This window comes from Oncorhynchus gorbuscha, linkage group LG22 (assembly GCF_021184085.1).
Source record: "Oncorhynchus gorbuscha isolate QuinsamMale2020 ecotype Even-year linkage group LG22, OgorEven_v1.0, whole genome shotgun sequence".
NCBI classification, from domain to species: Eukaryota; Metazoa; Chordata; class Actinopteri; order Salmoniformes; family Salmonidae; genus Oncorhynchus; species Oncorhynchus gorbuscha.
Window position 1 is genome coordinate 39,152,637 of NC_060194.1, and position 10,796 is coordinate 39,163,432.

At 43.0% G+C, this 10,796-nt stretch overlaps 2 protein-coding genes across 3 annotated transcripts; one reads left to right on the forward strand and one right to left on the reverse strand.

Moving 5' to 3' along the window:
• Window positions 1–240: 240 nt before the first annotated feature.
• LOC124009717 (dol-P-Man:Man(5)GlcNAc(2)-PP-Dol alpha-1,3-mannosyltransferase-like) lies at window positions 241–6,840 on the reverse strand. The gene is made up of 9 exons (XM_046321838.1): window positions 6,506–6,840; window positions 5,522–5,621; window positions 5,185–5,332; window positions 4,641–4,801; window positions 4,166–4,286; window positions 2,583–2,788; window positions 2,304–2,380; window positions 1,956–2,100; window positions 241–1,811 (listed from the first exon to the last, which is right to left on the reverse strand). Exons 1-9 carry the CDS (start codon window positions 6,687–6,689, stop codon window positions 1,664–1,666), a joined length of 1,290 nt encoding a protein of 429 aa, XP_046177794.1. The 5' UTR covers window positions 6,690–6,840; the 3' UTR covers window positions 241–1,663.
• Window positions 6,823–10,174, forward strand: LOC124009718 (mitochondrial ubiquitin ligase activator of nfkb 1-A-like). 2 transcript variants are annotated; one of them, XM_046321840.1, is made up of 6 exons: window positions 6,823–6,934; window positions 7,967–8,134; window positions 8,455–8,542; window positions 8,795–8,915; window positions 9,115–9,346; window positions 9,536–10,174. In XM_046321840.1, the coding sequence occupies exons 2-6, from the start codon at window positions 8,018–8,020 to the stop codon at window positions 10,031–10,033; spliced, it is 1,056 nt and encodes a 351-aa protein (XP_046177796.1). In that variant the 5' UTR covers window positions 6,823–6,934; window positions 7,967–8,017; the 3' UTR covers window positions 10,034–10,174. The 2 variants fall into 2 exon arrangements, with proteins under 2 accessions (XP_046177796.1, XP_046177795.1); XM_046321839.1 differs by having other exon boundaries at window positions 6,888–6,934; window positions 7,949–8,134.
• The last annotated feature ends 622 nt before the right edge of the window (window positions 10,175–10,796 follow it).

Here is a 10,796-nt window from a genome sequence, read left to right on the forward strand (position 1 = left end):
TTCCTTGCTGAGCGGCCTTTCAGGTTATGTCGATATAGGACTAGTTTTACTGGATATAGATACTTTTGTACCTGTTTCTTCCAGCAACGTCACCGTGACCTTTGCTGTTGTTCTGCGATTGATTTGCACTTTTCGCGGCAAAGTATGCTAATCTCTAGGAGAATTTGTCTCCTTCCTGAGCGGTATGACGGCTGCGTGGTCCCATGGTGTTTATAATTTCGTACTATTGTTTGTACAGATCTGTCTGTAAACAATTGTTGGAAAAATTACTTGTGTCATGCACAAAGTAGATGTCCTGAGTTTGTTAAAAGACATTTGTGGAGTGGTTGAAAAACGAGTTAATGACTCCAACCTAAGTGTATGTATACTGACTCCAACTGTATATCAGCAAACAAATATGAACAATAAACTCCGCTACACATAATCTATGGCAGCACATTAAAAGAGTTCATACTTAAAAGGTACAGTTCGGTATTCATATTAAAAGGCACAGTTCGGTATTCATATTAAAAGGTACAGTTCGGTATTCATATTAAAAGGTACAGTTCGGTATTCATATTAAAAGGTACAGTTCGGTATTCATATTAAAAGGTACAGTTCGGTATTCATATTAAAAGGCACAGTTCACCAAAATATCAACATTAGCTCGCTGAACTACCTGTATTCTTAGACTAAAATAACATCAGTGCGTGTTGACAAGGGGTAGGCGTAATCTAGGTGCAGGAAACTGGCCTTCTATTTAGTCTACTGCACACCACATTGAAAACCAAAAATTAGAATTTTGTTTTAACAAATCGACAGAACCTTGATTGTCAACAGCTTAGTTTTGCATGGTCATATTGTTATATGAAATGCCATTTATTATGTATTAGCCTATAGTAAGCCTTGTGGTAGCTAGGCTACGTCATTCCTATTGTGCCCAATGGGTGGTATCAAAAGCTTATTGCAGTTCAATATAAAGCTTCATTTAAAAAAAAAAACATAGAAACCATCTTCAATATAATATGCCATTTAGCAGATGCTTTCATCCAAAAGAACTGAGTCATGCATACATAAAAAAAAAAAAAATGTTTTACACATGGGTGGTCCCTGGAATCAAACCCACTATCTTGGCATTGCAAGCACTATGCTCTACCAACTGAGCTACAGCAAACCAGCATGTTTACATCAACAAATAGTCCAGTAACAGAAGTTCAGACCAGCTGATTGCCAGGATGAGGAACTACTGTACTAACAGTTTGACTGTTCTCTACTATCACCAAGACCAGTGATAATACTTAACAGGACAAACAGGACAAATCATGGGCTAAAGGCATAAAAAATACATACTGAAAGTAAGAGATCCTTACTTAAGATGTCTTCTCGACAATACAGCAAAGCATTCAGCATTTCTCCTCACAACGAGACCCCAACCTAAATTAGATTTAATTCTTTAACCTGAGAATCCTAATTGTTTTCGGGCCTCCTCCCACCCCACGAACCTTCCACATGCAGTCTCAAGCTGTACCTTCTCCCACCTGTACGTTGCGCTATACATTAGCACAGAGCTACAGCGAGATGGATGGGCAAGACGTGGTGAAGGGTGAGAACCAGCCTGGGGTGAGAGCAGGGTAGAGATGGTCGACCAGACCCCTACGACAGGAGGGTCTCCTAGGGGAAAAGCTCACTTGCTCTTGGTCTTCTCCTCTACCCGGGGGGCGAACCACAGGGAGAGCAGCATGATGAGATGGCAGACATGGAGGGCTGCTGAACTGTGTATAGTAGAAGGGTAGGTGTTCCACGACAGCTCCACCAGGCCGAGGATCAAAACCCTGTCCACAGAAACACCACGTTAGACATAACAGAAGAACACACAGTGACAATAACAGGTATTTTGACCCATCAAGGCTCATATTTTATGGTTCCTAATTCTGCTCCAAACATTGTAGCCAAAGGTATGTCCCGTCCCCTCTTACCTGAGTAGGTGAGCCAGCTTCTTGACTCCTCCGCTCCAGAGAAGGAAAGGTAGGGTGTGGAAGTACCAGACGTAGAACTGGTAGTGCAGCGAGCGGCTGAAGCACATGCCGATGAAGTTAGACGTGAAGAGGATCAGCACTATCTGTGATCGGCTGTTCAGGTCTAATATAATTGGCTTTTGGAACACTTTAACCCACCAATAGCCCTCTTTAGTGATATACTAGACCCTGGCACTTTATGGCCATAGAGACAGACCTAATAAGATAAAAGTTAGAGATATAGAAAACACCACAATGGTACAGTGTTTCTACTCATGGCTCCAGAGACACAGACTGAGGAAAGGATATGATCCGAGGTGAGTTTCTGGGCAGGGATGACTCGCTTGCCTGGCTCCTTCAGCAGATCCACGATGCTCTCTCCAGGCCTGAGGGGAAAATGAGTTGGTTTAATCAAATCAGAAAGCATGTCCAGTAACAACAAAAAGCAGAGATAGCCAGACTCAAGCATTGGTGTGCTTGTCAGTTAGGCTGTGTGGTTCATTTTATGCTACACTAGTGGCTAATAATTTCATCCTGACCATGAAAATATCTAATCCTAGTGATAACCTCAGTAGCCACATCTCTCACCTCTTCCAGTGGCGCAGGGTAAACAGTAGCAGGGCTATCAGGTGGGCAGCCAGGAGCACCAGATGGAAGTAGCGACTTAGGAAAAGCCACTCAGGCAGGAAGCGCCAGTTCACTGTCCACTTGAACATAAACTGACGACCCAAGTCAAAGGCCCGGGTCATATAGCCAATGGGATTCTCCATCAGGAAGGGTAGGCCCAACAATATCTGTGATAGGAAGAGAAGTGAGGGGAGGTGGAGTAAAGATGGACAATGAACAGAATGGAAATAGATTAGGAAAAACCTGATTGTCCTCACAACGTGGAGATGGGATAGAACTCTGGAGACAAGGAGACAAGAAACATGTCACGACGTGGCCCTTTTGGGTGTATACCGTGAGCCCAGACATTACATCATGGAACGCCCCCTTTTCTACTCTAGTATAAAAGCCACTTCCAACAAAATGTACATTAGATTAGAAAACATGAAGCGGTAGCTACATGTTGAAATGGTTGGCAACTCTGCCAAAGAGCTCTACGGTAAGCCAACCGCCTCGAATGGTCAAGAAACCTACAAACTATAGTCAAGAGAACACAGGGACAAGGTCCCCACGTTGGAATGGCTATCACTCTAGAGACCAAAACATGCCAGGTGACGCTGGTGTGTGAAGTGATTTAAACCACAACTCTACCAGAGGACAAGATCAGAAAACAAGGAGCTGTCGTTACATGTTGAAATGGTGAAGAAATCTACAAACTAAAAGACCAATTATTCAGGCTGCAGCTGTTTAAATACTTTAGTCTGGTAAACACATCCGTTTAAGAACATTTCTGAATGGTACTCTGAAGTATCCATTATAACAACCTACAACTCCGACAGACTTTGATCTCTGGTGGACAAACCAGAGGCTTCCTGTCGACTATCCATCAGACGGACCGGCGATCGCAGAGAGGGACAGCAAAGGCATACACTCGTAAATATGTCAAATGAAATTTATTTTAGAATAAGCGGCTGTTCATGTTAGAAGAATTAGCATTTCATGAGCGTAGTTCTCCACTGTATTACAGTGAATCCTCTGATCCACTCTCAAACTGTCCCCACCCCTTTCCTTTGTCTACCAAGCCGTCATATCAGCCCACTAGGGACTTTTCTATCATGTCAGTAACCAATGTATGACCTATATGTGTGTGTGTGTGTGTGTGTGTTTATGTAATTCTGTGAGTAAGTTACTTAGTAATTAATAATTAAGCCAATTTCTATATCGCTTATTCGTGATCTGTGTTAGGGTTCGTGCAGATATCCAAGGGTTTGCGACATTCAGGAATGAGACTGATGAGGTAATAATACATTAAGTGACTAATCAATAAGGTATGAAAATATCTGAAGAGTTATATATTTGGGAAATTGACACTCTATAAACAACCTTTTACCATGGTGCCCCAACTTCCTAGTTAATTCCTATTCTGTGATTCGTTGAATTACGGAATAATTACACAAAGAATTGATTTGATAATATATAGTCATTTAAAGATAGTCAATGCTACGACATGCATCTGTGTCTAAAATCGAAATGTAACAGTTAAATCAGATGAAGGAGGTACTAACCTGGATGGCAGCACAGAGAGAGAGCTTGGGTATGGCCCTCATCAGGCCAAACTCAGACAGCAGGAGGAAGAGGAGGCCCGGGGCAAACAAGAGCACGTTCATCTTCACAGACACTGCTAAACTGTCCACAACAAAGGGAGAGGAAGTTGTCATTCACCATGTGACGGGACAACGTAGCCATAGATGTTGAGTTGGGCAACTCAGTTCTGCCAATCTAAATTAAGAGTTCTATTGTGTCCCATAGCCTGCATTTACACAGGCAGCCAAATTCTGATCTTTTGCCCTATTGTTGGCAAAAGATCTGACTGGGCAAAAGACCAATTAGTGAAAGAAAGATCAGAATTGGGTTGCCTCTATAAAACGCAGCCACATTTGCCCACACTGAACTGAACCAAGCTAAACTTGAACTGATCTGATCTAGGTGGAACTAAGCGGAGATAGACTCCAGTTGTCCAGGACCAGGGTTCATACTTGCCTGTAGAGGCCACAGCCCAGAGCCCAGCGGCCATCCAGGAACAGATTGACAGCCCCAAACAACATCATCATGGCTACAGGGTCGTTGAAAAGACGCAGGACGAAGATGGAGTGGATCCGGTAGGAGGCACAGCACACAAAGAAGAATACGTAGGGAGGAACCTGGGCCCAGATTCACAAAACACTTCTTACGCAAAAACTTAAGCTTCTTAAGAAAATAAAAATAAGTTCATAAGATAGTTTGTAAGTGCAATTTTTCAACAATATCTTAAGATTTAATGATTTTCCAAGAAAATAACTTCAGAATGTTTTGTGAATGAGGATTCTGGAGAGGGCAGACAAACAGACAGGCAGGCATCTTAAGAAAAGTGAATAGCCTTTTACAGTGCAGGATTTTCTCATGCAGAGATTGTCATAGGAAACTGAATATTCCAGTTCAAACTGATTTAAGTAACATAATTAAGTTGGGACTTGATACTCTAATATTGAGAGAGCAGATTGTAGATAAAGACTCTTTTCTGGGTAACTATTTAGACCTAGCTGACCTTCTGGGTGCGGTGGTAGATCCTGAAGACGAGCAGCAGGGTGAGCAGGTAGAAAATAGCAAACAGGTACTGGGCCAGGCGAATATTCACCCCGTGGTTGGTGATGTAATACAGCACTGTGAAGGTGTACACAAATCCTGCTGGGTATCTGGAATGGTAGTTTCCGGGAGTGAGTTTCAAGACTGATTTAGTTCACGTTAAGAAATGTCACACTGCAGGTACACAAACACACACTCAGTTGTAATAATTTAGTCATGGGGTTCAGTGATGAAGGCCAATCCTGGTCCTGGATCCTTAACTTATAAAGTGCCAGCACAAATAGGTTAGTGGAACTTACACCAGCGGGCCTGTGCCTCCTTTGAGCTGGGTGTAGTCGTAGGTGCCGTTGATGACTCCCTCTACCTCATCCATATACGCCTGCCAGTCGATCTCTGTGTCTGCATGAGAAGACATTCACCAATGAGTGACAGGTGGCATTTGCAATAACTTGGAAATATGCATTCAACAAACGGGTTTGTGGAAGGTACCTAAAGAATCAGGTGACAGAACAATCAGCAGCAACTGACTTAACTGCTAAGAAAAAAATATATAAACAAGAGGGAAACTGCAGGAACTGTGTCAAAAGTTCAGTAGACTAGATTAACAAACTACCATTGTTGCTTTCAAATTCCTGGTTGTCGATCTTACCCATTCTTGTGCTGGCAACAGAAATTGGCACAACTTTTGAAAACTCATACTAGGCAACATCATCACTAGGAAGGGAACGTAATCACGCTGTGGCTGTACATTCACTTTAACAAGTTGGACTACAGAGGCTAGCTGGCAAACACTAGCTGTTAGCTAGCGAGCTACGTTCATTGCAATGCAGGGGCAAGCTAACTGGCTAAACTGCTAGCATGCTACTAGTACTTACATGCAGGGGCAAGCTAACTGGCTAAACTGCTAGCATGGTACTAATACCTACATGCAGGGGCAAGCTAACTGGCTAAACTGCTAGCATGCTACTAGTACTTACATGCAGGGGCAAGCTAACTGGCTAAACTGCTAGCATGCTACTAGTACTTACATGCAGGGGCAAGCTAACTGGCTAAACTGCTAGCATGGTACTAATACTTACATGCAGGGGCAAGCTAACTGGCTAAACTGCTAGCATGCTACTCGTACTTACATGCAGGGGCAAGCTAACTGGCTAAACTGCTAGCATGCTACTAGTACTTACATGCAGGGGCAAGCTAACTGGCTAAACTGCTAGCATGCTACTAATACTTACATGCAGGGGCAAGCTAACTGGCTAAACTGCTAGCATGCTACTAATACTTACATGCTACTTTTTGGATGACCCATATGTTTATTCCGATCTCCAGGAACCACAGAACAGAGGCGACCAGTATTGTGTACTCTGCCTTGAATACGATCAAATGTTTCTCCTGCCATAGTGTACGAAGTGGCGCCCACAATATAGACCGTGGACCAGGGGACGACTTTTTCCTCACACCTCCTGCCATTTCGACGCAGCTAGCTACGTGTCACCACAACTCGACCAAAGACAGTACCAAATATGCTTTTTTTTATGTTAAAAAAAAAGAAATAATAACTGACAACATGTGACGGGACTTATAAGTACCCCGTCACATGATTCAGGAAAGCTTCACCCGAAGATGCATGGTGGCTTCAAGGAAGTGGTACATGTCATATGACCAAAACAAAAATAGACATTCTTCCGGGGATGATAACTTGAGCGGTTTCAAAGGTAAAAACATGACAATACTGATTGATTAAGTTCAATTTGACGTATTGACCGTTGCAGAAGAGTGCACAAATACTATTGTCATGTTATGGTCTGACTTTTGCGGACATAGACCACATTTATGACTAATCAAATAAGATGTTTTAAAGGTCAATGGCAGGTTTTCCAGCTAACTAAACATTTGCTAACCAACTGTGTGTAATGTTTATTTCTAGCCTCTCAGTGAGCCAGGCATCAACTTTAATTTGTACTTTTATTATTTATAAGTAGCTAGCTATATTAGATAGCATAATGTCAATGTTCAACGAGATATTTCGTTACATGTAGATCTGTGTCGGCTAACGTTACATCAGAGAAATGGCTTTACTGGTTCATATGTATTTAAACTACCGGTTGTTCTAATTAGTTAGCTTGGCCCAAAATAACATGGTCAACCCTATAATTGTATTAGCTAATCACCTAAGACAGTAATTGGTATTTGAATTCAAACACTGTCATCATATTACATAAAACATCTAGAAAGAGATAGGTAACGTTACCCTTTTTATATATAAAAAAACAGCTAAAAAATGCCACCTAACGATTTTGTAAATCATCAATGAAATAAAACTATTTTCAACTTTGTTGTGCTTGTGGGTGAAGGCAGTGAATAAGTAAATAGTCATAATTTATCTGACTGAATCAGTGTAATACTAGAATTGTTTGAGATCAAGTTTCTTAGACTGTAAAGTTTGGGTTATATAACCCAATCACATGTGAATAACCCAACATTTTGTGACTCTTTGTATTCTGAGTAGCCTAATTCAGTTTACTGTCAAAGTGCTGAACAGAAATAGCAACCAGCCTTGTGCCACTTTGATGTCATACAGAAAATTATAGACATTTTCAAGCATTTCACTGAAAATCTCAAAGAGAATCCGGCAGCTGCGGATTTAATTGCAGCTTGTCAGAGTGATGCGTGGGCATCTTGCATTCATGCTAAAGAACCTCCTTCATATTACATCACATGTTTGGCAGTCTGTTTCTGTACTGTAGCCCTATTACAAGGGAGGTGAGAAGAGACCGTGTGGAGAGTGTGTTGGGGGGATGGAGGAGTTTCCATTGAGGACGGTGGAGGGGCTGTGTCTAGGCACCAGCTTGGCCATATCAGGCCTCTTCTTCTACATCTACAGGAAAAAGAGGAAATCGGTGGACAAGCTCAATGTTAGTAGCCTGCCCTGTTTCTATTCCTTCAGACTACGGCCTAGATTCAATCCGTATCGCTGAAGATCCACGCTAAAGCACAATCAAAATTTTAAAGGCAATGGTTCAGTGTTCGCAGAGACTGCATTCACGGTAGGCTACACGCTGCATATGTCGGCTCAAAAGGAAATTACCTTTAAATTTAAATTGCGCTATAACAAGAATCTTCCGCAATCCAGATTAAATAACATTGTAAACAGAGTGCAAAACCATGATTATTTTTAGGAGACATGAGAATTTTCATAGGAATGACAGGCTTTTCTTTTTGCTTGTTGTTTCAGGAGGCACCCCACATTAATTTGGATGGGAAACTGGCAAACCTTTTGAATGTGACACCGGGAAAGTGTCTGCAGTATGTTGTCATCGAAGGTAAAGTTATTTGTGTGAATGGGTAACATTTCTGAATGTATCACTATGATCATATAATCATGATATCTCTCACCTACGTAGTTAGTGTAATTAATGGCTCTATCCATTGTGTGTGTGTGTGTGTGTGTGTGTGTGTGTGTGTGTGTGTGTGTGTGTGTGTGTGTGTGTGTGTGTGTGTGTGTGTGTGTGTGTGTGTGTGTGTGTGTGTGTGTGTGTGTGTGTGTGTGTGTGTGTGTGTGTGTGTGTGTATAGGAGCAGTGCAGCCTGTGGGGGAGCCTCTAAGGAGTCAGTACCAGGAAGGCAGCGTAGGGGTAGTGCAGAAACTCATGCTGAGGGAACACAAGCTGGTGTGGAACAGCCTGGCCCACACCTGGTAGAAACACTCTTGACTGACACTCCAAATATCATGTGAAAGACTAGTTTAATCTGTATCCTCATTTTGTTATCAACTGTAATATGACTAGGAGCGTCTGACAATTAGTCTCAGCAGATATACATCACTAATTATAACCTGTCATATCATATCACCACACAAAACACCTTACTCACTGTGCCCCCCCTTTCCTGTGTAGGATGGACAGTGAGTGCGTGCTGCACCAGAGGGTGAATACTGTGCCCTTCAGCCTGGTGGGGTCGGACCAGGCCTATGTGAGGGTGCTGTGTCCCCTGGAGGCCTCAGAGCTGAAGATGGAGATCATCCATGAGAAGTTCCACCAGGCCACCTACGGTTTCACCGACATCGTCGGACAGTACCTCAGTGGAGAGAAGCCCAAAGGCCAGCTGGAGACTGAGGAAATGCTCAAGGTGAGATTTAGTTTGGTTTGATCATTTTACCACCGATAAATTACCTGTTACATCTTCAATTCTAAAATTCCACAATAACATCCCAAAACATTCCATTGTGTTTAGGATGAGGTCACCACTATTGCCCCTGAATAGTGCTCCAAAGAGCATGAATAATCCTGACTAATTTGTGTCTGTCTGTATTTCCAGGTTGGCGCTACTCTTACAGGTGTAGGCGAGCTCATCCTGGACACGGACCGGGTGTTGAAACTCCGCCCGCCCACCGACGGCTCAGAGTACTTCCTAAGCACAGCAGACTTTGAGACCCTGTGGCTGGAGCAGGAAGACCAGGCGGTGGTCTGGCGGGTCCTGGCCTCTGTGTTCGCGCTGGCCGGGGCCGCCGTCCTCCTCTGGGTGGGCTGCCGCTACTACCGCAGCCTGAGGGTCTGCTGGGAACAGGAACGTCTGAAGAGGGAGTTTGAGAGACTGGGCGCCGGGGGGTCTGGGGCTCCACAACAGGGGTCTAGGGAGGAGGACACGCCCCTGGAGAATGACTGTGTGATCTGCCTGACCCAGCTCCGTAGCTGTGTGCTACTGGACTGTGGGCACGTGTGCTGCTGCTACAGCTGCTACCAGGCCCTGCCTCAGCCCATCTGCCCCATATGCCGGCAGGCCATCAACAGAGTGGTGCCCCTCTACCAGGCATGAAGCCCAGTAAGGGAGAACAAATCAAAATCAAATGTTATTTGTCTCATACACATGTTTAGCAGATGTTATTGCGGATATAGCGAAATGCTTGTGTTCGTAGCTCCAACAGTGCAGCAATATCTAACAATTCACAACAATACACACAAATCTAAAAGTAAAGAATGGAATTAAGGAATATATAAATATTTGGATGAGCAACGTCGGAGTTGCATTGACTAAAATACAGTAGAATAGAATACAGTTGAAGTCGAAGTTTACATACACCTTAGCCAAATACATTTAAGCTCGGTTTTTCACAATTCCTGACATTTAATCCTAGTAGAAATGCCCTGTTTTAGGTCTGTTAGGCTCACCACTTTATTTTAAGAATGTAAAGAATTATTTATTTCAGCCTTTATTTCTTTCATCACATTCCCAGTGGGTCAGAAGTTTACATACACTCAATTAGTATTTGTTACCATTGCCTTTAAATTGTTTAACTTGGGTTAAATGTTTTGGGTAGCCTTTCACAAGCTTCCCACAATAATTTGGGTGAATTGTGGCCCATTTTCCTCCTGACAGAGCTGGTGTAACTGAGTCAGTTTTGGAGGCCTCCTTGCTTGCACATGCTTTTTCAGTTCTGCCCACAAATTTTCTAAGGGATTGAGGGCTTTGTGATGGCCAGTCCAATACCTTGACTTTGTTGTCCTTATCCATTTTGCCACAACTTTGGAAGAATGCTTGGCGTAATTGTCCATTTGGAAGACCCATTTGCGACCAAGCT

Bases quoted from the DNA above. Each gene is read 5' to 3' on its own strand.
- LOC124009718 (XM_046321840.1), top strand. From the start codon at position 8,018: ATGGAGGAGTTTCCATTGAGGACGGTGGAGGGGCTGTGTCTAGGCACC. The intron at 8,135-8,454 runs GTTAGTAGCCTG...TTGTTGTTTCAG, and splicing joins AATCGGTGGACAAGCTCAAT to GAGGCACCCCACATTAATTT. The intron at 9,347-9,535 runs GTGAGATTTAGT...CTGTATTTCCAG, and splicing joins AGACTGAGGAAATGCTCAAG to GTTGGCGCTACTCTTACAGG.
- LOC124009717 (XM_046321838.1), bottom strand. From the start codon at position 6,689: ATGGCAGGAGGTGTGAGGAAAAAGTCGTCCCCTGGTCCACGGTCTATA. The intron at 5,333-5,521 runs GTAAGTTCCACT...CTACCATTCCAG, and splicing joins GGAGGCACAGGCCCGCTGGT to ATACCCAGCAGGATTTGTGT. The intron at 1,812-1,955 runs GTAAGAGGGGAC...TTCTGTGGACAG, and splicing joins AAGCTGGCTCACCTACTCAG to GGTTTTGATCCTCGGCCTGG.